Source organism: Phragmites australis, chromosome 3, assembly GCF_958298935.1.
Source record: "Phragmites australis chromosome 3, lpPhrAust1.1, whole genome shotgun sequence".
Lineage (NCBI taxonomy): Eukaryota > Viridiplantae > Streptophyta > Magnoliopsida > Poales > Poaceae > Phragmites > Phragmites australis.
In genome coordinates, this window is record NC_084923.1 from 46,071,685 (window position 1) to 46,095,948 (window position 24,264).

The following is a 24,264-nucleotide window of genomic DNA, read 5'->3' on the forward strand; positions in this document are numbered from 1 at the left end:
CGTGGAGAGTTCAATGATTTTGATGGGTGCTAGCAGCCGTGAATACTAAGGCTTTGTTTGTAGAGTGCGGCGGTTTGATTCTGAATTCTAATCGGGTCACACAAGAGGCGTTATAGGTTCATGTTTTGAAATAATTCGTGTTAGATTTATCGTTGTTGTTCAATCCTTAGTATTCACAACTTCTCATACAACAAATATTATCGTTTGATGCCGCATAGAAAATTGAGATGGTCATTTTAATTCTATTGTGTTATACACAACTTCTCATACAACAAATATTATCGTTTGATGTCCATGATTTTTGTCCATAATAATTTTTTATGTAAAAATTATATCTCATGTTCGATGTATCTTGTTTAATTTCTAACCGTGACTTCAAAGAAAGATCCACTGTGTCGTTGTTTGGAGTTGGACATGTGTAATCACTGTCTGGACTGTCAGCAACAGAGCCCCTGATATTTCAATACTATTTTGACAATACCTACTGGATAATTATCGTATTAGGGTACTTAGGGTTTTCGTAATTATTGGAGCAATTTTTTATCTCTAGGAAGGACATCGGTTAATGAAACAAAATCGCCTGTAGAAATCTAAGATATCTCGTAAACATGAAAATTTATCTTCAAGAACGGAAAGAAAGACTTCAGAGAACATATGTCCTCCTATATATACGAAACTTAGGGATCTTGCAGATAAAAAACTATTACAGGAGCTAACAAGCCATTAGAAGCCAGAAGACACATGTAACTGAGTAAAGGAAGTCACCGATTAGAATAAATCTATGTAAATTAGTCACATATATACTCGTAACAAGTTCAAATCAATAGAAGATAAACAAAATATAGGATTGGTACTTAAATAATATCCGAACATGTATAAAAATTTATCCGTGTGTTCTTTTGATTCGTCTATTTAAAACATATCTTATTTATTTTAAAAATTCGTAAGATTGATAGTTCATCAATCGTTGATACTTCACGTCATCTGTGGGGATTATGATAATAAACGTCTAAGATTCTTAGATGCCTTTAACTATATGGACACTGAGAACTAATTTTTCGGACGAGGGTTCTACTGTAACTGTCTTAAGTGTGAATTTTACTGCCTTAATTTGTCTCTGGAAAGTCGTTGATTCGTCCTTTCGAGTTAAAAAAAAGGTCGTTGATTCGAGGCCACGAAAAGGATGTTGTTCGACGCCGTGTAATCGTGTAATCGACAAGGACGAGCGACATGGACCGTGGAGGCTTTTGACGGGTGCTAGCAGCCGTGAATCCACGGCGTTTGTGCTAATGTTGTTCGGAGTTGGACGGGTTGTAATTGCTGCCAGGAACAGAGCCCTTGAGATTTCAATACTACTTCGTGTCCGAGATAGCGATGCACAGGCCGGGATAATATTATAGATTATATTATTATTTGAGTGTTATATGTTTGCTGTCAAGACAATAAAATTACTATATCAAATATGATTAATAAATAGCTAAATTTAGAATTAAAAATATGAAAAATTATCGGTTTGATTTTCATGCAGCTTGGGAAGTAAAATATTTAAATAAAATAAAATAAATAATAATTAAAATTTTGGTTAGAATAGAAAAAAGAATGATCATATCAAATATAGTGTTAGAAAAATTATTCTAAAAATCAAATACCTAAATGAAGAGTTCATGTAAATACAATTAATTAAAAATTACTGTAATAAAATATAAGCTAGCTACGTTATTAGGATGGATAAAAAAACTGATTCGATCGGGAACGGAGATTGGAAAAAAATTAGAAAAATTTAAAAATTTGAGGGAACTAAAACTTCCGCAGAGCCGACGAATATGAAGCCCACAGCCCAAAAAGTGACCGAACGGCGAAGCCCACCAAAACCAGCGGATTAAAGAAAAAAAGGTGGGCATCAACCAGGTCAACCACTCTCCACCCGTTCTCCAATACCAGCGGCGCCACCACCCATGGCTTCGGCGGCGGCGAAATCCGGCCTCCGGTCGCTGGCGGCGCGCGTCAAGGTCGCCGCACCGGCGAGGCGCCGCATGTCCTCCTCCGTCCATGACGATGCCCGTGCGTACATCTCGCTCTCGCCTTCCCGTTGTCCTCTTTTTCTTTGCGATTCCCGATCTGTTCTTGATTTGGGTTTGGGCAGATGAGACGGCCAAGTGGGAGAAGATCACCTACGCTGGGATCGTGACCTGCACCCTCCTGGCGGCGTACAACCTCTCCAAGGGCCACCCCCATTTCGATGAGCCGCCGGTTAGATCTTGCTCCTGAGTTCTTTGAATCCGAGCTAGATATGTCCTGAATCTGACGCGTAGAATTTTCGTCTTTGCTTGTGATGGTGCAGGCATACCCCTATCTGCACATTCGCAACAAGGAGTTCCCCTGGGGTATGGATTGTTTACCACTGCCCCCTTTCGATCTGGTTCCTTGCTTGATTTGATGTTCTTGGATTCGATCCCTTCGGAGATGGTTTGATTGAAATGACGTGAGGGATTAATACTTGATTTCGTAGTGCAGTGCATTGGTTTCAATGTGTAATAGATTGCATTTCAGGGTCCTCATAACATTATGACGTAGCGTTTATTTGACAAAGTTCGTCATTCCCTACATGACTATAGATTTCCTTAACTACTTGGATACATCTGCCTGATAGCTTCCTGAACATTGGTATCCTCTGTTCTCTGCTATCATTGATTGTTTTGTTTTAGAGCAACATTGCAATGAGAGGTCTAAACGCTAGGTGGGTGTGTTACGCGATCATTCTCTTGCGTGTGATAATAACGTTGTTCTAGTAGGGAATAAATAGGTTGAATGGATAGGTACCTTAGTTTCTCCCTTATGACAGTACAAGAGGTTGTCCGTTCGTATATGACGTGCGTGTGGCAATAAAATGGGTTTAGCTCATCTCAAAAAAAGAGGGAAAAAATGATTGCTTAGCTGGAAATCTTGAATGTTGGCAAATTTTTTACATTCCAGAAAGGGATCGTCACATGATTCCATGTTTCAAAACAAATTACTGTGATTTGGATAGAAGTTGAACTTGATTGCACATGCATCATGTTCTTAGATCTTGTTTGGCAGGGCTCCAACTCCCAACTTTACCTCAGATCTGGTGTTTATAAGTTAATATAAAGTGGTTTAAGTATCTATTTTCAATCTAGAATGTAAATAAGATGACTCACTTAAACACCTTCAGTGTATCCTTAGCTCTAGCTCCATGACTTTCTGGAGCTAGGAATATCCTACTCCAAGAATTCTTGGAGTTGGAGCTTTGCCAAATAGGCCCTTAATGTTCATAGGCCATATGAACTGCTATAGACCCCTTACCCTAGTTCTTTTGGGATCTGTTCATTGTATACAGTTTGGAAATGCATACTCAATCTTGAATGCTGGTTATGTTGCATGGTTCAGCAATAATTTGTTTTTATCATCATCAATGATGTGCCCTGTTGAGTTGCCACTGTACACAATATAGTAGAAAAGATAACAGTTGAGCTACTATCTTTCCTAATTGGTTCTATATAATTTGATCCACTCATGTCTAGCATGGCCCATGAGTATAAGCATTCTGCCCTGGCAGTCGTGTGCTCTCCCATAAGAATTAAGAATTGTGGGGGTTTAAACAAGCAGTGTCAAGTGTGCCTTTCATTTCACTCCAAAAATTGTCATAATCTGTTCAAATGTTGTATGCAACAATTGCCATTCAAGCATATAGGTTTCAAGCATTGCAGATTTGCCATGTATATATTGGTAGAGATATGCTTTTTTGGACTAGTTTTTTTTCTGTAGCATATAAGTTATCTGCAACAGTAACCGTAAAACATTATTATAATTTTTTGGACTCGTTTTTGGAGTCAGAACATTATTATCGATTATTGCCATTGTATTGTTTCAATTTCTGATGCATCATACGATTCTGTATTGCAGGTCCCAATGGCCTGTTTGAGACGAAGGACCACCATTGAATAGCACACCATCAGAAGCCGGTGCATGCTTTAACAGTTTATCTGGTTGTTCCAGTGATTTTATTTTCCATTGAGACCTATTTGCTGCAACAGGAAATAAGAATGACAAAAGTCGTGCTGACAATCAGGTTTTAACTGTGTTATTAGCTGTTACATGTCTTGTCCTTTTTTTTCTCCAACATCAATGATCACAAGCAAGGCAATTGTTGTCTTGCCAAGTTTCAGGAAACAGTATCATTGTCATCAAAAGGTTGTTACATATTCTGGTGGCTTCAGATTGTGCCTTGTGCTTGTGGAAAATTTCCGCCCCGTCACTGCTGTCAAGGCGGAATCTAATTGGTTATTTTCTAACTAAGATGAGGGTCCATGCTAAACCATTTAAGTTTTGTGTGTGTGCGTGTGGGGGGGGGGGGGTATTCTGAGTGTCAGTGAATCCCAATTTGTTTGTTGATTGCTTGTAGTCCGCTTGTAGGCTTCGCATGGATTCTGAGGGTATTCTGAGTGTCAGTGAATCCCAATTCTGAGGGTTCCATGGATTTGCTGGTGGTAGGCTTCGCCTTTTATATGCACGCTCAAGCGTGGCCTCGGGCGGCCGGGCTCCGTGTGCGCGTCCAACTCGGAGTAACGTGAAACGACTCGGGAATCATACGCACGTGATCACGAAGAGCCTGAACCTGAAGCGAGAGCTGAGGGTGAGCGGGAGGTGCCGTGGCCGTGCGCGCCATCCGAGCCCGCTGGTCAACCACGGCCTGGGGCGTGAGCGCGCCACTATTTCAGGTCTCAAACGCCACCGCCACGCCGATTTGAGGATGATCAGCTCAGCTCTCGAGGCTGTTGGTCCCCGGCCTCCACCGATAGTCACCGAGCAACCAAACCTTGCCGTCCTTTGCTCATCGCTCTGGATATGGATGGGCTTAACTGGCTGGACCGATTCAACGGGGTTGGCTAATGCTCTTGCTCGTCTCAAAAAGACATAGCTCACAACAGAGATCGGTACCTTCGAGCTCCAAATCTCTAATAAAGCAGGGACCCTGTATTCTCCCAATCTCCTTGATGCGTGTATTTTGGTCCCTAGCTTGTTACCCCGTGGCCTGTGGGAGAAATAAAAAAGAAAAATAAGTTGCGACGAATATGGAGTAGTTGGAATGAACAAGATTTGCACAGACAACAAGTACAGAATTGAGACAGTTCTCTAAGACAATTTGGAGGCGGAGCACACCCGCGGAGCTCAGGGTCGGTCCACTGGGAGGTGCCGTGGCCTGAATCTGACGCGTAGATTTTCGTCTTTGCTTGTGCTAGTGCAGGTATACCCCTATCTGCACATCCGCAACAAGGAGTTCCCCTGGGGTATGGATTGTTTACCTCTATCCCGTTTCGATCTGGTTCCTTGCTTGATTTGATGTTCTTTGATTCGATCCCTTCGGATATGGTTCCATTGAAATGACGTTAGGGTTTAATACATGCATTATATCTCGTAATGCAGAGCAATTGTTTTAGTGTGTAATAGATTTCAATTCAGGGTCCTCATAACATTATCACCTAGCATTTATTTGACCGATTTCGTCATTTCCCCAGAGGACTACAGGTTTGTTCAACTAATTGGATACATCTGTCTGATAGCTTGATGATTAATATTCTGGAGGAACGTTGGTATCTTCTGTTCTTCGCTATCATTGATTGTTTTGTTGTAGACGTGAGGCAGTGAGAGCTCTAAACACTTGGTGGGCCTATTAGGTGATAGTTCTCTTGCATTTTTGTCCAACATGATGGTGATGTGCTCTGTTGAATTGCCACCGTACTCAATACAGTAGAAAAAGATAACAGTTGAGCTAGTCTCTTTCATGTTTGGTTTGATTTAATTTGATCCATTCATGTCTAGCATGGCCCATGAGAACAGGCATTCCGCCTGGCAGTCATGTGCTCTCCCATAAGAACTAAGAATTGTGGGGTTCAAACAAGCAGTGTCAAGTGTCCGGTGTGCCTTTCATTTCACCATCTGTCACACATTAGTTATCTGTTCAAATGTTGTATGCAACGGATGCCATTCACACCATAGTAGATAATACATCATAAAGCATTGCAGCTTTGTCTTGTATGTATTGATAGAAATATGCTTTTAAAATCAAAGAGTTCTTTTGTAACATATAAGTTTGCTGGAAACAGTAAACGTTATTTTGATTTTTGGACTAGTTTGTGGAGTCAGAGCACTTCATGTTATCTATTATGACTATTCTGTTGTTTCAGTTTCTGATACATCATACAATTCTGTAATGCAGGTCCCGACGGGCTGTTTGAGAAGAAGGACCACCATTACCGAATAGCACGCCATCAGAAGTCGGTGCAATGGTTTGAAACATTATCTGGCTGTTCCAGTGATTTTCTTTTCCATGAAGACCTATTTGCTGCAACAGGAAATAAGAATAACAAAACTCTTGTGTTGACAATCAGGTTTTAACTGTGTTATTAGCTGTTACATGCCTTGTCCTTTTTTTCTCCAAAATCAATAGTCACAAGCAAGGCAATTGTTTTGTCTTGCCAAGTTTCAGGAAACGGTATCATTATCATCAAAACCTTGTTACATATTCTGGTGGCTTCAGATTGTGCCCTGTGCTTGTGAAAAAAATCCACGTCACTGTTGTCAAGGCGGAACATAATTGGTTATGTTCTAACCAAAATGAGGATCCATGTTAAATAGTTTTAAGTTCATTTGGGGGTGGGGGGTGTATTCTGAGTGTTAGTGAATCCCAAGTTTTATGTTGATTGCTATTGCTAGCAATGAATCATAAAACTCAGGTCACCTGTAGTTCCGGAATGGCGAGATTTTTACGGGAACCTATTGCTGCACCAAGAAAACAAGGCTTCGGGCAGTAGCATCTTCCTCACTTAGACACAAGCTGGTGACAACACTTTCTTACAGGACATTTGAACAGGAAGAACCAGGGGCTAACCTAATGCCTTGTAAAAACTAGACAGACACCAGTTTTTCTGTCTGAGCACACCTCTTAATCTGCAGTAAGAATTGAGTTCTCCCTGGTAGCATCGCGACATTCTCACTTCGAGATACCATGCCCTGTAACAGAGTCTGCTGTCCCGTTCTGGTTGATCATCGTACGGTCCTCATCAGCGGACGAATTGTTGGTAAGCTTCTTGTTCTCTGCTCCAGGTGCCCCTACGGCGAGATCGATAAGCACCACTTCCCTAGCAAGATCACTAGGCCTTCCTTTGTCACGCAGCGACTCGTACAGAGGTGAAGCATTCTTCAGAGCAGAATCTTTGAGAGGCGTAGCACTGCCATTCGCAGAGCCGTCAGTCGCATTCGCCAGTTGAACAACAACAACACTGTCTTGCATTCTGTCAGTGGCGTTCACCGAAGAAGCAATGCTTCTGTTCGATCCATTCGGAGTATCGCCATGCACGGTCTTCAGTTCATCCGCATCGTTGCCATTTTGAGACTGGAAACCTCTGTCATCTTCCCCTTCATCAGCAGCAAGTTCGTCGTCCGTATCATCAACACCATCATATTCGTCAGCCTGTTCGTCGTCCATATCGCTGCCATCGCCTTCGTGGTCCTTCTCAGCCTTGCTCAAAGGATTATCAGACGTGGCGCCGCCCCGTTCAAAGCCTTCGCTTCCGGCGTCGCTCCCGCCTCTGATCCCGACAGTGTCATCGTCAGACGCGTGGCCTGCGAAGTCGACGAAGCCCTTCCTGCCCAGACTACGCCGTGCCGGCTCGCCGCCGTCCATGCCGTTATTGTCGTCGGTCTCCATAACCACTGCCCGACGCTTGCTGTAAGAATGCGTCAGCTGGTACACGATCCAGACGCCGGCGGCGACGAGCAGGAAGACCTGGAAGCTGTGCCTTGGCCGGAGCTTCTTGCTTCCGTGGTTCCTACTGGATGGCAGCCTCAACATGGTGACCATGTGAAGTGCTGGCTCTAAGCAACCAGTAGCACGACGCCAAGAAAACATTTTAAGAACATCAATTTTTCGTTTTTTGGAAAGGATGGCAAGAGAATTGCCGAGCATATAAAACATCAATTTTCTGTGAAGGTGAATTAGTAGTTACAGGATGAACAATGTTCAGGCTATTAAACAGGAGTACAGGAGAACAAGGAAGTATGGAAAGTGCACCTCCTTCTACAGCTATGTTCAAGTGAAAAAGAAAATATGAAGCATAGAGTTGCAAGAAACAAAATCACCAAGAGAGAGTGTTTACCAGAGGGAAAGGACTCCCGGAAGCTTATTTTCCCGGGTCGCTGCAGAGGGAGAACTGCGCGGTGCGGAACTGCGGATGCGAGGAAGAAGCTACAGCGTCCCTTGCTGTTCTTCGCAAGGGCACTGCCGCTGCGAAACCTGAAGTGAAACCGCCTTCACGAGTTTACGCTCTAATTAGTGCTGCCTCTCTTGCGCTGTCGGTTTCGGAAGGACTTGAGAGGACGAAGACCACCAAGGCACCATGAATGCCGAGAGCGAGAGAGAGAGAGAGAGAGAGAGAGAGAGGTACGGAGCATAAATTGCAACAAAGCCAAGACGACGGTCAGAGTAAAACCAGCGGTACTAGCGCCTATGTTCGCCATCGCCCACCTGATCGCGAGGTGAGTGTCAGAGCCACTCCTCTCGACAGGCGTTGTTGATCTGAGCAGGCACGCGACGCAGCAGATCGTGTGACGTGTCTCGGTCAAACTGTCCAAGCAGGCAGCGCGGGTGGTGCGGTGGTGGTGCTGCACCGGCGGTCATGTGGCCGCCATGACGCCGAGCAAGAGAGGCCACTGTTTCGTGGCCTCGATGCGAGTTGTTAATGGCATGTCACAGCTTTCAGCTCCACAAGTGAAAAGACCATGATCTCTTGGCTGCTTGGATAAACGATACCTTCCCCAAGCTGTACTTCGCGGGTGAATTTTTTATTTTATATTTCGAAAATAAAAAATAGATGTCTATTTAAAAAATGCAAAAATAAGCTATTATCATATCTTGGAAAGACAACAGGTACATGTTACACTTCCCACGGATGATAGGTTTGAAAAATAAAAATATACAACTTTTTTTTTCAAAAAATCTCATGACCATTTCAATATTGCTTTGATTTTGAGAGCAATGGAACACGGCGTATTTTATTTTTTAACATGTCACCCGTTGGATAGGTGATATATTTATTTTTTAAACCCACTGGCAATAATAGTTTTTTTGTAATTTTTTCAAAAGAATGTCTTTTTTGTAATTTTTTTATTTTCAATTGGACGCCTAGTAAGGTAACATGGGCCGTGAAGACATGGGCCTGGATGCTGATGGACCTTGGATGGGCTAGCCTGTGCTTGCAAAGTCATCGTCGAGCGAGGACAGTGGGGGGATCCACGACGCGAAGGGCCGCTCGAAGTGTACGACGAAGCAGTCACGACCTGTTTGGATAGGTAGACGAGTTTTTTTTATTTTTTTATTAAAAATTTAAATAAATAGAATCCTCATCGAAAAAATTGCACAAATAGACACTGCAGCCCACTGAGAGGACTGCAGCCCCCTGAGAGGGTGGTTAGACCTCCTTACCGTCCCCTGAGAGAGCGGGTGGCCTAACCGCCCCCTCAGAGGGCGGCAAGGCTACTAACCGCCCTCTGAGGGGGCGGGAAGGCCTGCCGCTCAGTAGGAGGGTGGTTAGCAGCCTTGGCGCCGTTTCAAGGGGCGGTTATGACATATTATTTTATAAAAGTTGCAAAATTTACTGTATTTGCTCAAAATTTGAAATAGGGATTTTGCAAAATTTGGAATTAAAATGGTTGAGGAGTACTGAAAATGGTATACTGAGTCAGCGAGAATTTGGAGTAGATTACGTATTATTAGGAGGATAAAAAATCAATATTTGTGAATAAATTGTATATGTGAAGCACTCGTAGCATATTACGTGGGTATGAGGTTGCGAATAGCGACAAACATAAGATTAAACATATGGTGAAAAACATTACACGAGACTGTAACCACAACGACATGACGAGAAAAAAAAAGGTGGCATATACGGTTCGCACAAAGACCTACTTATTAGTGCATTGCTCCTAAAGACCTACTTATTAGTGCGTCGCTCCTAATCATAACATACCTTAGGGAGTGGAAACATGTCGATTTACATTAGATACTCTCTACTGAGTGCACCTAGGATATTTTCCCTTTCGCAGAGCATCGGGACATGCCGCCTTAGCGCGATGGGCTCTCTCCCACTTCCTTGCCCTCTCAACCTCCCGAGCTTGAGCCGCGGTATGGTCGTGTGTTTCCTTCCTCATGCGCTCTTCTTCCTGCCGCTTCAGGCGAAGTTCCTCTTGCTGTTGCTCGTACTCCCGACGTGTGTAAGCTTCCCTTCTCCACCTCATGGTCATGTCGACCCACTACTTCTGTTCCTCATTTTGCTCAATGTCGAGCCATTGAATAAAATCACAGAGCGGTGGAGGGGACTGAACAAATAGAACAAGATGTGAAATCGACAAAGATGTGGCTGATATTTGTTGCTATACCAGTGGATATTCATATGTTCCGTGTTGAGGCTTGTCATATTGGTAGTTAGCACATATGAAGAAGCGCAGCCCATATGTGTATGAGATGTTCTGCGACTCGCGAAGCCTGCAACGGTCACCACAGAAGCACATCGGTGGTTCGATCCCTTGAGGGATGAAAATCCCCAATGTTTTTTTGGTGCGCTTGGTGGAGCTGAAGAAGACATTGCACTTGAGAGATCTGATAAATGAGTGGTGCATCAATGTATGGAGGTTGGACAATTTATGGTAGAGGAAGGCATGAGCATTGGATTCCCTCTTGAAGAAAAGAGTGAGTGGAAGCGCTTAGAAGTTGGCAGGAGCATTGAATTTCATCTTGAAGAATTATTGATGTATACACATTTAATAGCTATCCTATCATATTGGAATTAATATTCACAGTATACTAACATTTTCTAAACCCTAAATCTTAGGTCATACCGTTATCATACAGTGCTAATTCCTATATCACACAATGCTACCCTACAATTATTACTCTGTACAATCTACATATTCAAAAGTATCATACTACAAATAATATTCTGTATTTAATTGTTGTCCTACCATGTCGTAAGTAATATTGATAATTTTCTACTAAATACAGCATTTTCTAAACCCTATATCGTATAGTGCTACTATATTTATCAACAACAATAAAAATATACAAGAACTTACCGAAAAATGATCTTCAAATCCGCGGATCAAATGCAGCAGGGCTTCACCGCGCTCTCTTACTCTCCTCTCCTCTCTTCTCCTCTCCTCCCTCTTCAGAGCTTTCTCTTTTTTTGATTAAAATGAGGATTTTCCCTCAATTTTTGCCCTAAGGGGAGGTGGGGAGGTGGGCGTGGCGCGGGCGCACAGCCCGCCCTCTCAGGGGGCGGTAAGGGGTCCGCGCGGACGGGCAGGCTCTAGCCACCCTCTGAGGGGGCGGTTAGGTCACCCGCCCTCTCAGGGGATAGTAAGGAGGCCTAACCGCTCTCTCAGAGGGCTGCAGCCCTCTGCTGCAGGCGTCTATTGGTGCAATTTTTTTGACGAGGAATCTATTTATTTAAATTTTTAATTAAAAATATAAAAATATTAAAAAAAACTCTAAATAGACTAGACGGCACGGCCTCATAACCAAGCGCATGCGGCCGTGCCCATGGGCTGTGGAGTTGACTAGCTGTGCGCCCGCACCACGCCATCCAGTTCTCCTCGATGCCATCCTTGTAGGCTCATCTCCGTCTTGATGCGTGTGGCTCCGGACTAGGCCTGGATAATGAGCCCTCGGCTCGGTCCGTCTCGATCTAGCTTGTTATCATAATGAGCTGACTCAGCTTAGCTCAGCTTGGCTTGTTATGTTAACAGTTAGAAAGTAGGTTCGGTTTGTTAATCTTGCGAGCTAGACACACTTTTTAATAAAAAAAATATTCTTTATTTTTACTATGCTGCTGATAGAGAAGCTATGAGTCTCTTTGAATTGCCAGAAATTTTAGAAGTTCTGAAAAGTTTGTTGCATAATTTTCAACATAAAAAAGAAGAAAACCCTATCCAAATGCGGCTTAAAACTGCTTAACGCCACTCAGTTAATTCTGTCTAACAAGAAAAATTATTGGTCTGAAAGCACATCTTTTTTTACAAAAGAAGACGCATCAGAAATTCATCGTTTCTTTACAATTCATATGTTATTATAAAAACAGGTATTACCCATTTTTTAAGGTTGTTAGCACCGCCTAGGTCTGGAACATCAAATCTCACTTAATTATCATCTACTTGTTTAGGTAATTACTTTTTCGGTACAAGAAACTATACACATATCAACAAGACTTATATATCCTTTGGGAGAGATCTATATGCTTGCCCTTGTAGCCGAGGCGGCAAGCCTTGTTGCGTGGGTGGGTCTAGTGAGTCGTCAGGTGGCATCGCGTCAAGGTCACTGATGGTCGATGGTGGCCAGGGAACAACTAGACGCTGAATGCTAGGCTCTAGTGTTTGAGTGCTTGTGCTGAGTAGATCGATTTTTATTGTATGTTTTCTTATTGCAGTTGCAGGTGTCTGGTGTGTGCTCTTCTCACTTTGTGTTTTAGACTGCTACTTAGGTGTGATTATTCTCCGGACCATATTTTATAGAGTTGGCATTGAAATAGATTAAGTAAAGTCATATTTATTGAAAAGAATAGTGTTTGTTTGGTTGTAAGATAGGCGGAGCTGAGTTTCTGTTTGGTTGACTGAATCTGAGTCTGCATAAAAGGATGCAAAATTAAGATTGTGATTAGTTACTCGTATGAAAATAATTTTGTAACATTGGCAAGTGGATACGTCTGTATAAGCGGATGCAAGAGTTAAGATTGTGATTAGTTACTTGTATGAAGATGATTTTGTGACATTAACAAATAGATACATCTACATGAGTAGATGCAGAGTCTGTATCCGTCGGGCTAGACTGCATAGTGAAGCTCGACTCAAGCTTCACTCTTGAGTCAGTATGAGAGTGTATATTTGTACCTACTAGGCTAGGTTGCAATAGTGAATGTAGACAACCAAATGACTGAAAGAGCTTCTTTTCTAGATTCAACGCAATCATTGGGTAAGGATGGGAGAAATGTGCAACCTAACATACCCTTAAACGTAATGTCTGCTTTGTTCTGATATTTGAAATAGTGAAAGCAGTTACTAATTTGAGCCCTTAATGTTTTGATTGCTTTGTCATTTTATTTTGTAGGTACATAATTCAAATTGATATGACGATTATTGACTGATGAATTTAAAGACAACTGAAGATTAAAGTTGAATTTCTGAAAGATATGCCTCAAATCTTGCATTCTAACTTGAAAATAGGGTATGGAAGATGGAACATGCCATATAGAGCAATTTGTTTGCATATATACATGATGTTTGCTTAGACATTTGACTCTAGTCTTCTCCGAAACTAACTTCTTCATTGGTTGTCCCAGAATGTATTACCTTCACTAGTGTCTATATATGATTCTTATGATGCAAGTGGTTTTATCATTATATTTTTTTATAATTACAAGATGACATATACGTACCATTATATAAGCACACCATATTTATATACACGAATGTATCCGTATCCCATCTAAAATAATATTGTTGAAAACTCTATATATTTATAAAATACGTATTAGAATTTGAACGGTAGAATGAAGTTCTGGTGCCTCCGCCACCCGCACCAAAAGGTGGTTTTATGGTGGCCGTGTGGGGCCGCTGCGGCTTACAGCAGCACAGACGGTCCTGCGTAGGTACGGCACGAGGGACCGAGGCGAGAGACGTGTACGCGATACGGGGCTGACGACAGCCATACGATTTGCTGCGCATGTTTGTCGCATGCCAAGCTGCCCTAGCGCGGCTTGAAAGCCCTGGTCATCTCACGTACTGCACGCCGCTGGCCGTGGAATGGTCAGTTGCAAAACGGCGTGTGGAGTCAAATCTTTGTCCAGTGGCAGACCACAAAAAAAAACCTAATATAGTGACTGGTCTAGAGATTTGAAAATCTATTTGTTAAGCTAAAAAATGCCATATCAACTATATATAATATATAATGAATTACTAAAAAATAAAAATTTAATCGGTATTTAGTGCACCTTGTTGTCGGGAGTCGGACCGAATTGGGACCCGTCGATCGTCTATTGTACATTGCGTGGGTGTGTTTTTTTTCCATCGGCTTCTTCGTTACGGGTGGGTCGCTAGCTAAGATGATACAGGCGAGCGTGAGCTGTCGTGATTTGGGTGTGTTTCAAGGGACCAGATAAACCTTAGTTGTCAGATTAGGCTGCCTTGAAGTGTCGACCGTCGGCCGCCTCCAGCGCACGCATCGTTTTCTCCGTGATCAAGGGCATGGAAGCACGCATCGTTTTCCTTGGCAGTCGCCGTTCCCGCACGGAGCAGGTTATTCCGGGGAATTATAACGAGCCATGGCTATGTGTTTTTGAAAACTAATGATGCAGGTCTTCGTGCACTGACAGAGACGACAAACAGTGAGTAATTCTACACCTAAACAATCCGCATCTCAGATGACTTTCCGTTGATATGGAGAAGAGAAAAGGCATGAAGAATTAAGCCTCCTCTGTGCTAGAGTGTCAATTAAAAGTTCCACGAAGGGATGGATTCGAAAATAGACAAAATGTACAGCGTGGTGTGTATGACGGTTAGGGATAAACAGCAACTAAAAGGCAATGCATGCTAAAGATTATCTGTCATGCTGTCCTCGCATCATATGTATGCTTAAGGTGTCTTTAACTATCCATATCAGCTAGCTGTAAATATGTTGATATTATATTTTTATCTATATGAAAGAGAGTTAATGTTTAATATAAGAAGAGGAGAAAAAGCTAATTACTAACATGTAGTCAGCCTATAACGTATTACAATATGTATGTAGATTTTTTAATATCAATAACATATGAAAATATATTAAATTAATAGAACAATATAGCTAGTAGTTTATTAGAAATGTTAGCTATTGTGTCATATGATACAGACTATTCTTATAGCTAGGGGTTGACTTATAACTCTTAGAAACGATCATCATAAACAAACATGACGATTTTGGTTCCACCCCTTCATCATGCTTTCGCTTCGCTGTCTTCATTTGTTCGTACTCCAGCTAGTATCGTACCGAAGCTGGTTGCGTTGGATTCCTTCTTGCCCGGAATGGGCGGACCCAGCGCCACCGCAGCGGGGGCGGCAGCAGCAGACAGCCAAAGGAAATGGAATAGCTGGGCGGGGGGCGGCAATCCTCCCAGCACTAGACTACTCACTAGCGTCTGCTGCGGTCCACACTCCACTGCCCGGCTCGCGCGGTCCACACTCCAGCGAACGAGTGGTGGGCGTGCCCACTGCCCAGCCCACGCCGGAGGGGCAGGGCGACGCGCCGTGCTCCCCCACCACCTCCCCTCTGCCATTCCCATGCCCGATGCCTCCACAGACACAGCTCCTACTGTCCTTTTGCCCTGCCTCTCACGCTCCTCCTCTCTTTTCGAAGGTCTTTTTCCCAAGCTCGGTTGCTTGAGTTGATCTGCCGCTCTACTAACCCCTTTGCCGAGGCAATGTCGCATGCACCTAAAAAGGCCGCAATTTTCCGAGCAAAAGCAGAGGAGAGCTTGTTGTTTCCCTGCATTTGCCGCGACATGGAGAGGGAAATGGAGCTTAGAAAGAACAAGCTTTCCAAGTTCTTGCGGAACACAAAATCAAGCACACTCAAATCACATTTCTAGATCACAAATTGCTCTCAATTATAGAGATCCAAAAAACAGGACACCCTACATGGCTAAATCGAAAGAACCAACCAAAAAATCACACCACACCACAATCGCGCTCACAAAAAAGGTGATCTTGATCAACTAATCGATCACCGGAATCGAACAACTCCAACAAACTAAACACTAAAGCACACATCTGCCTCAACTACTTCTGTACAGTTTGCTCGTGAGTCGCGGCGGCAGCCGGTGGTCGGGTCGGGTCACCGGAGCAGGTCAGACTGCAGGTGCGAGAGCTCTTTCCTCAGCCGGTGCGAGAAGAGCCTGCACGCGTCCATGCTCAGGTCCACGGCTGCTGCTAGAGCAACGAACGCCGCCGCGTCCTCCGCACATCCGATGTGCGACACCCCGACCTCCACCGTCGGCTTGCTGCACCGCCCCTCGCCCTGCACCGCAGCCGACATGACGAACCCGCGGTAGTTTCCCAGCGGCCAGTTGGTGAAGTCACCGCTGCCCCTCGGGCTGCACCCCGGTGTGCCGCCCCGGCTGAGGGGCTGCGCGGCGGTAAGGTCGATGGCAAACTTGCCGCCCTTGGATGCCGGGATGGAGGATTCGGCCAGGGGGACGGCGTGGTCCACGCCGGGGAGGAGGAGATCGAAGTGGTAGCCCAGGCTGTCGGACGCGCCGGCGCCGCCGCGCTCGCGCCAGCACTCTAGGCGGGCCCAGGGCTCCCACGCGCCGTCGCCGGCAGGCCGGAGGATGAGCCACGCGCCCGGGTTGGAGCGGCTCACACGGTCCGTCCCCGGCGAGGGCACGAAAGGCGTGACCATGGACGCCATCGCCACGGGGGAGCCAGACAGGTCGTGCACCGTCACGGACCAACCCTTCCGCTCCTTCCCCGCGCTACCCTCGCGCTCCGGCTGCATCCCCGGCCTCCGCAGGTCGCTGTTGCTTCGGCATCCGAACTTGCAGGTGAACATCGGTTGCTTCATGCTGCCCCGCACCTGCAGCACCTGCGGGCTGCACTCCGGCTCGCCGTCGAACTCGAACACAAATCGCGGGTCGGGCTCCGCGCGGACGGTGAGGCTGAGCTCCGCGGCCGCAGGCGAGCCCTTGCCCGCGCGCTTTCCGATCGAGATCCAGCTGCTGTGCAGCACCGCGGGCTTGGCCTCGGCGCCCTTGAGGTCGAGCGGGATGGTTGCCTTCCCCAGCAGCCGCCCGGAGCTGACACCACAAGTACTCCCCTTCCGGCCGGCGTAGACCGCCACCTTCAGGCTCGCCTCCCCGCGCGACGAGAACAGCGACGGCTTCCCGTTGAACCACTCCAAGTCAGCCTTCGACAGATGGAACGCGGCGGCCAGGGCCCCAGACGCCGGCACCTGCTCGCCGCCATCGGAGAGGAGCACGAGCGGCGCCGGAACGGTCTGTACCGGCATCTTCCCGAGCCGGATCTTGCAGTAGCACGGCGACGTGGACGGGTGGACGCCCGCGCCGGCGCCGGCGGCCGGCGGCGCCACCGGCATTCTGAGCGCGATGTTCCCGACCAGCACCCGCACGAACGGGCACGGGTCCATGGCGCTTCTCCTACCACACCTCCACTCCCACCTCACGAAATCCGCGCGGAATTTGCTCTGCTCCGCTTGGACTGGCGGCGACGGGCGCAATGCGAGGGCGATGGCCGATGATGCGTGAGGGGGGTGAGGGAGGAAGAGTTGGGCGGGTGGTATAAGAATCGGGTGGGGAACGGGGCCAGGCTGGCTCCTGGCGAGCCGTGGCTGCGAGACACCAATCCGCGCACGGCCACTTTTTCGCTGCTGTTCGGGATCGCTCACTGGCCCGCGGGCCCGGCCACCGAGGCCCCCGTGTCAGTGACGGTGCGTGGGTTTCATAGCTGGTGCGGTGGTGCCCGTGGGGACGCCTGCGTGGGGTGGCGAGCTGGAGCCGAGCCGGATCCGAACGGGCACGCTGCGCTGTGCCCTGGCCTGGCCTGCGAGCGTGGGGATCTCGGCTGGTTGCGGCTTCCTTTTTGGTTGCAGCTAGCTAGCTTGCTACAACTCGTACTCCACCAGCCAATAAGAAGGGGTGGGCCCACAACTGAACTGCATCTCGGACCCACATGTCAATTTGATGTGTGGGCCCAGTACGTGGAGAGATCTGAGGCGACTGCTGTTGCTGTAGTTTTTCCGTTTTGTAACGGCCATAGATTTGATGTGCTGGCCTGGGCGAATAACCGGGCGGCACTTTTGCAGCTGGCAGACGATGTGCGAATCAGCCGGTCGGATTCGTTTGTTCAAACTCCACAGATTAATAACTATTGTATAATCATGGTTTCAAAAAAGAACTATTGTATAATCCTAACACAAGATCACTCACAAGAATGTCTCCATGTAACACATGAATTTCTTAGGAATGTTGGAAAAAAAACTCAAAGGAAACAACGTACTTTTTTTTCTTCGAAGATCAATAACGTACTTTCTATAGACTCAGCATGAAACGATCGATACATGTAAAGTTCTGGTGCTCTAAAGATTCACATGTTACAATAAAAATATAAATATTGAATATGTTAATATTAAGTACGAATTAAGATATAAAGATTTGTACGAGCTATAGGAGCATCGTTGAATAAATACGTCAGGAGTGATACCGTAATTTGATTTTAAATACGATCCAAAAAGAACGAGATTATCTGCTAATTTCTCTCTTAATTTATTTTTATTAGTAAAATAGTTTCCTAGAGGACGAAGGTAGATGGTAAAAATATATAAATTAATCAAATTTTAGGGATTTTAATTAGATGTGAGAAGAGTAGGAGGAAAAGACGTAGGGATGAACTCATATTTTATATAATAGAGACTGATATACGATAGATACATGGATCGACCAGCATAAACTCAGTATCCTTTATATATGTAATATTTGGTAATATGATATTCAAGGCGCAAGGAAACAAAGAACGAGCCATAGGTCGTTTGGCAAGCATGTCAGGTGCGTGTTTGAGCCTACCTGTGCTTGAGCTCTGCTCGGCGCAGGTGCTCACTCTGCCACTTGGAATTTATTACCTAGATGGTTTTACTTCTAAGATGAGTTCCTAGATATATTATGTACGTTTAAGTAGTACTATGTGTTTCACGCACACTAGACATTCGTTTCTTTCTAGAGCGTGTGTATGGGGATGTGCATGCGTGTGTTGTGTGTAAGCCGCGTGCGTCCTTGATTATACCATCTAAAAAAATGTGAAAGGAAACCATTTTTTGACAAATCACAGGATTAGCAGTTCTTAACGTTTTAGACTACTAGCTTTTGGTAATACTGCTGTGTCCAAGAACAGCACTAATGGTAATTTGACTCCGTCGTGTGCCACGGCAGCTTAGTTTGCAGGCGCGGCACGTTGGTCTCTTTACTCTCTCCGGTGCCTCGAGTTGCCATTTCTGCCGATCGAGCAGCAAGCAACAGCGAGCCGGAGCTGTCATGTGCAGCACAGCCAGGCAAGGTTTATGTAGCGAGCTCCGACGGTAACCGAAAATACGCGATAACCGCGGTTATCGGTCAAAGATTTAAAAAAATTCGGAGAAAATTTATTTGGCAAAATTTGAATTTTGAAAAAAAAAATACAATTTTAGTTGTTCGGTAACCGCTCGGTTTTGATCGGTTACCGAGCGATTTTCTCGCATTTTTGAATTGGTCAGTTACCAAGCGGTTTGGGTCGGTAACCGCTCGGTTTTCTCGATTTATCGAGCGGTTTTATCGAATTTTAGCGTAGTTCAACAAAAAAAACCTAAAAAGGGCTCAATCTTGTAAAATCAATAACTAATTCATCTGAGCTTAAAATCAAGTGAAACAAATTTTGTTGGCTTCCTTGTAATATGATCTACATGATAAAAGTATTTATACTCATAAAAAAGTTCAAAATTTTCTGTGAGAAATTTTATTTGTTAAACCAAGTTAAATGCATAGTTTACTCTTTGCTAATAAAAAAAATCATGAAACTGATTTTTTAGTCTTCTTACATGATCCTATATCTTTTAAAAATACATGAACTCATGAATTAATTATCATAACATGCATGATTGTGTAAATGTGTTGCGACTAGATTAATTCATAATTGACCCATCACACCTCAAAAATTAGTGAAACCACTTTCATTAGCTTATTTATACTAGTATTTACGTAGAAAAAATAATAGTAGACATGAAAAAATTAATTACAGTGCTGTTTCTTAACATATTCACTTTATGTTTGTGAACTTTGTAAAAATTATAGAGAATTTAATAAAACTCTAAATAAAGTGAAATCAATTTTAAAGATTCTCTTAAAATACGTTTTATACAAGAAAAATATGTGTTTATATGTTACACTTTTTCTTAACGTGAGTTAATAATTGAGCTGCACGTTTCAATTTTTTCATTTTTTTTTCAAACTTTCTCCCTATAGAATATGATGCAAACGACATTATTTTTGAAATTGTTTTTCATAGAAAGTCTTAGAATTGTGTCTAGTTTTTTTTAAGTTTTTTTTAAATTTTTTTATTTTTTCGAATTTTTTAAATTCAAATTTTAGTTATCGTTCGACTTCTGAAACCGGACCGAACTAAAAAATTCGGTAACCGTGATTTTTGAACGGTTGCCGACGGTTTCTTAACCCTCCAGCCAGCAGCCAGCGCGGCGCGGGTACGGCCAGCTGCACGAGCGCTGCACTCTCGGAATGTTTCGAGGAATCCAATGCTGGAACGCCACAGCTCAGCTCTGCTCAGGCTCAGCTGGTGCCCTCATCCACTCGTCCTTTTTAATTTAATACTGGTATGGTATTACTAATCCAGAGTGGCCGATTTATCATGTGAGCGCTGTGCCGATGAGGATTAAGAAAATGAACGGCACGCACGGGCGCAGGCGCAGCGATGGGAATCGCTGCTGGAACGGAGACTGGACAGTGAACCCCCATTTCTTTGTTGGGCGTCTTAGGATTTCACATTTCCAAGCAATCATTCAACACTTTCTTCCTATTTTGCCCCCGTTTGATTACTGCCCTTCACGCTCGCATGCAGCTGGTGTTTTTCCTCTATGCATGCAGCTGGTGTTTTTTCTCTATGCATGCAGCAAAGAGTCGACATTGATTGCTCGTTTTGTTTCCTGCAGCGGAAGAGCAAGGCTAGTACGGTCTTCTTTTTTTAGCTTGTTGTCTCCTCAGTTTTAATGTCCCTTAACCTGTGTGCTTAGAGTTAAAACACCCAACAAAAAAGGAGGACATGGGGAAGTATGACTATGTGATTTTTAAATTTGAAAAAGGGAAAAATTTAAGGCGGATGCTGTGCTGTGCTCGGTAGGGGGGCTGCTCTCATTCATTAATTATTTTAGAAAATTCCTTATTTGCTATCAGAAGATTAATTAATTTTCTACTTACTAATTTATAAAATAAACTTCTTTATTTACCATTATTTTTAATTATTATCCTTTTCTCGTCACTACCGTCCATTGGACTTTGGAGAGAAAAACGGCGATATTGGTCACACATGTTAAACGCATTATTTTCCCACCACACACGTTAAACGATTTGTTGTTCACATGATATAAAAATATAAAACCTGCAACCAAAAAGTATATTCATATATGACAAATTATATACGGAAACCGTATTTAATATATCATATTTTTTATATAGAAAGTATTGTAACTATTAAACTAAATCGTATTAAAAAAAAACAGCCTCATTATTCCATCCCCTAATTGTGATTTTTAAATTTGAAAAAGGGGAAAAGTTTAAGGCGGATGCTGTGCTGTGCACGGTTGGGGGGCCTGCACGTATCCATCAATTATAAACAGCCTCATTATTCCGTCCCCCAATTGCCATTAACTAACTAATCCCGATCTCTGACCTCTCCCAGCCAGCTCAGCTCGCCCACAGGGAGGAGAAAGCCCGGCACCTCAACTTGCCAGCTCCGTGGGCCCAGACAAGCCTGGGACCCCAGAGGTCAGTGAGGGCATCTGAACTCGGAATAGAGTCGTGTGCTTTTTCGTCGGAGTCCATTCGTCCAGGCTGGCAACAGCTAACCAGGTGGGGACGGTTTGGGGCCCTACGTGGCTGCTAGTCCGCTTCAGATCGATTCCAACTTGCTCCCAATAAAATTCTTCGCGGCAATTGGACGGATCGCGTCGGGCTGGCCTGCGTGCCGCAGTGGCGTGCCAGCCGAGCCGAGCAGAGCCGTCCGCGCCGCCCGAAGGACGAAAATTTTGTCGTGAAGTAATTTTTGTTTTTTTTAACGTTTTAATAGTTTTTTTTCACAATTCTATTTAGGACGGGATTTCTAGAGTCATTCTTTTCAGGACGAGATTTTCTTTTCCTTTCTCTTCGCGATTCCCTTTGAAGGAAACCTGTTGTAGACGAGAGAAAATAAAGGAAATAGGATTGAAAAAGAGAACCGAAAAATAAACGAAATGAAAGGAATGTGGTCAGGGATGATCTTACCCCCACCTCCATGCAGGGTTGCTCCCACTGTCCCGGGCGCTCACCGGTTCCCTTTTTTAAGTACAAACTCACGCACACCACCTATACATGCACGGGTGGGGGCTCGCACCAACGGACTCGAGCACGGGTTGTATCGATATCGACCGAGAGCTTTAGCCACCCGGGCTACAAGCCGTTCGCCACTCGCCGGTTCCTGACCTGTGGACTGCTGCAAACGGAGAAGCTGTAGGTGTGCGATTGAACAAGGGCTCGCCGCAGGGCCAGTCGTGATCACAACAGCAAAATTTCTTGCCACGCCTGGTTACCGATCAACCTACACTGCATTGCATGGATCATGGCAAAGTGCAGTGTTGGTGTAAGAATATGTCTCGTATGAATAAGTGCGGTAAGTGCGGCGAGAGTACACTTTTAGGAATGTGCTTAAGTTTAGAAAAGAAGTGGAGAGAGTAATACCAAATATGTGATGGTAAATAAGAATGGTTACATCTGGCCTGAGGGCTAGAGGTCTGTATTTATAGCACCAGCAGAGTGTGAAATATACAAGTATGTCCTTACATAGATGGCGGTACAAATATCGTTATGTTGCCTGGGTCTAGGCGGAATGTACTTACTCCTCATCAGAAGATATTTTCTACTATGGTGACACAAAGGTGCGAGCGGCCAGGGCATGGTGCACAACCAGTCGTCAATTGCGGCGTCTCACTACCAAGATGTCAGGATGGCCTTCACTTGCACTGTAGATGTCATGATGATTTTTACTTGTGTTGCATTAAATGCAGTTCACTTCCTTGACGGAGGAGGATAGCTAGTGGGCTCCCTCTGGTTGATATTTCTCCAGGTTAGACGGCCCCTCCCTTCGGGTTCCAAGGAGCCTAGGATATAGGAGACATGGATCCGGAGACTAGGGCTCAGGGAGGCTCTGGCTTCGAAGACTAGGGCTTCAGGAGACTGTGGTCCCAGGAGTGCTGAGGCTCTTTAGAGACAGGGCTCCACGAGATTTGGAGTCTGGGAGACTGGGACTCCGGGAGGCTATAGCTCCTTGAGACGGGTTTCAGGAGGTAGTGGCTCTCCGGGGGTGTCAAGAGCTCTGGGAGACTGGGGATCCGGGAGTGCTGCTTCAGGGGTGTCGAGGGTTCCTGGAGACTTGGGCTCCGGTAGGCTGTGGCTTTGGGGGTGTCAAGAGCTCGAAAGACTGTGGCTCCGGGAGTGCTGAGGGTCTTTAGAGACGGGGCTCCATGAAACTTGGGCTCCGGGGCTGTCAAGGGCTCCAGAAGACTGGGGATTCGGAAGTGCTGTGGCTCGAGAGACGGGGCTCCGGAAGACCGAGGCTCCGGGAGTCTGGTGCTCTGAGAGACTGTGGCTCCGGGAGTCTGGGGCTCCGAGAGACTGTGGCTCCGGGGGCGTCGAGGGCTCATGGAGACTGTGGTTCCGAGAGTGCTGAGTCTCTTTAGAGACGTGGCTCTGAGAGATGGAGCTCCAAGAGACTGTGGCTCCGGGAGGTTGGGATCTAGGAGACGGGAGCTCCGAGAGGCTATGGCTCCGTGAGACGGGCCTCCGGGAGACTAGGGCTCCGGGAGGCTGTGGCTCCGGGAGCGTCGAGGGCTCCGGGAGAATGGGGCTCCGGGAGTGCTATGGCTCCGGGAGACTAGCCCCCGGGAGACTGGCTCTAGGAGTGCTGAGGGTCTTTAGAGACGGGGCTTCGGGAGGATGGGTACCGGGAGGCTGGTTTCCGAGGGATTGGGGCTCCGGGAGGCTATGGCTCCGTGAGATGGGGCTCCGGGGGGGGGGGGCTGTGGCTCCAGAAGACGGGGCTCTGGGAGACTGAGGCTCCGAGAGGCTGGGCTCCAGGAGACTGTGGCTCTGAAAGTGCTGAGTCCCTCACCCTCCCCCTGAGGATGGCTTCTTCTCCCGCCTTGGGGATAGTAGCCGGAGGGGCCCACGACTTTCTTCTGTGGATTTGAAACCCAAGAGTTCCAACAGAGCTCTCGGGGGCGATCTTTTAGTGATGTCTACGAGCTAGGGTATTCCCCCTAACAGTACCCCATCATTCGTTGACCCGAGGTAAGGAGGGGGTGAGCGGATGTAGAAGGAATTAATTCTATCTCGGCCCTATAGTCTAGATATCTCATGT

At 45.4% G+C, this 24,264-nt stretch overlaps 3 protein-coding genes across 3 annotated transcripts; 1 reads left to right on the plus strand and 2 right to left on the minus strand.

The window, feature by feature from the left end:
• The first annotated feature begins 1,870 nt into the window (after window positions 1-1,870).
• LOC133913418 (cytochrome c oxidase subunit 6a, mitochondrial-like) lies at window positions 1,871-4,225 on the plus strand. Its single transcript, XM_062356567.1, has 4 exons — window positions 1,871-2,061; window positions 2,144-2,250; window positions 2,342-2,384; window positions 3,925-4,225. The coding sequence occupies exons 1-4, from the start codon at window positions 1,956-1,958 to the stop codon at window positions 3,960-3,962; spliced, it is 294 nt and encodes a 97-aa protein (XP_062212551.1). The 5' UTR covers window positions 1,871-1,955; the 3' UTR covers window positions 3,963-4,225.
• Window positions 4,226-6,598: 2,373 nt separating this feature from the next.
• Window positions 6,599-8,353, minus strand: LOC133913417 (uncharacterized). Its single transcript, XM_062356566.1, has 2 exons — window positions 8,178-8,353; window positions 6,599-7,896 (listed from the first exon to the last, which is right to left on the minus strand). Exon 2 carries the CDS (start codon window positions 7,880-7,882, stop codon window positions 7,013-7,015), a length of 870 nt encoding a protein of 289 aa, XP_062212550.1. The 5' UTR covers window positions 7,883-7,896; window positions 8,178-8,353; the 3' UTR covers window positions 6,599-7,012.
• Window positions 8,354-15,682: 7,329 nt separating this feature from the next.
• LOC133913419 (uncharacterized) lies at window positions 15,683-17,375 on the minus strand. The gene has a single exon (XM_062356568.1). It carries the CDS (start codon window positions 17,243-17,245, stop codon window positions 15,935-15,937), a length of 1,311 nt encoding a protein of 436 aa, XP_062212552.1. The 5' UTR covers window positions 17,246-17,375; the 3' UTR covers window positions 15,683-15,934.
• Between the last annotated feature and the right edge of the window lie 6,889 nt (window positions 17,376-24,264).

Excerpts from the sequence above, each read along its gene's own strand:
- LOC133913418 (XM_062356567.1), top strand. The coding sequence starts at position 1,956 with ATGGCTTCGGCGGCGGCGAAATCCGGCCTCCGGTCGCTGGCGGCGCGC. Across the intron at positions 2,251-2,341 it reads CCCATTTCGATGAGCCGCCG|GCATACCCCTATCTGCACAT; the intron begins GTTAGATCTTGC and ends GTGATGGTGCAG. Across the intron at positions 2,385-3,924 it reads CAACAAGGAGTTCCCCTGGG|GTCCCAATGGCCTGTTTGAG; the intron begins GTATGGATTGTT and ends TCTGTATTGCAG.
- LOC133913417 (XM_062356566.1), bottom strand. The coding sequence starts at position 7,882 with ATGGTCACCATGTTGAGGCTGCCATCCAGTAGGAACCACGGAAGCAAG.
- LOC133913419 (XM_062356568.1), bottom strand. The coding sequence starts at position 17,245 with ATGGACCCGTGCCCGTTCGTGCGGGTGCTGGTCGGGAACATCGCGCTC.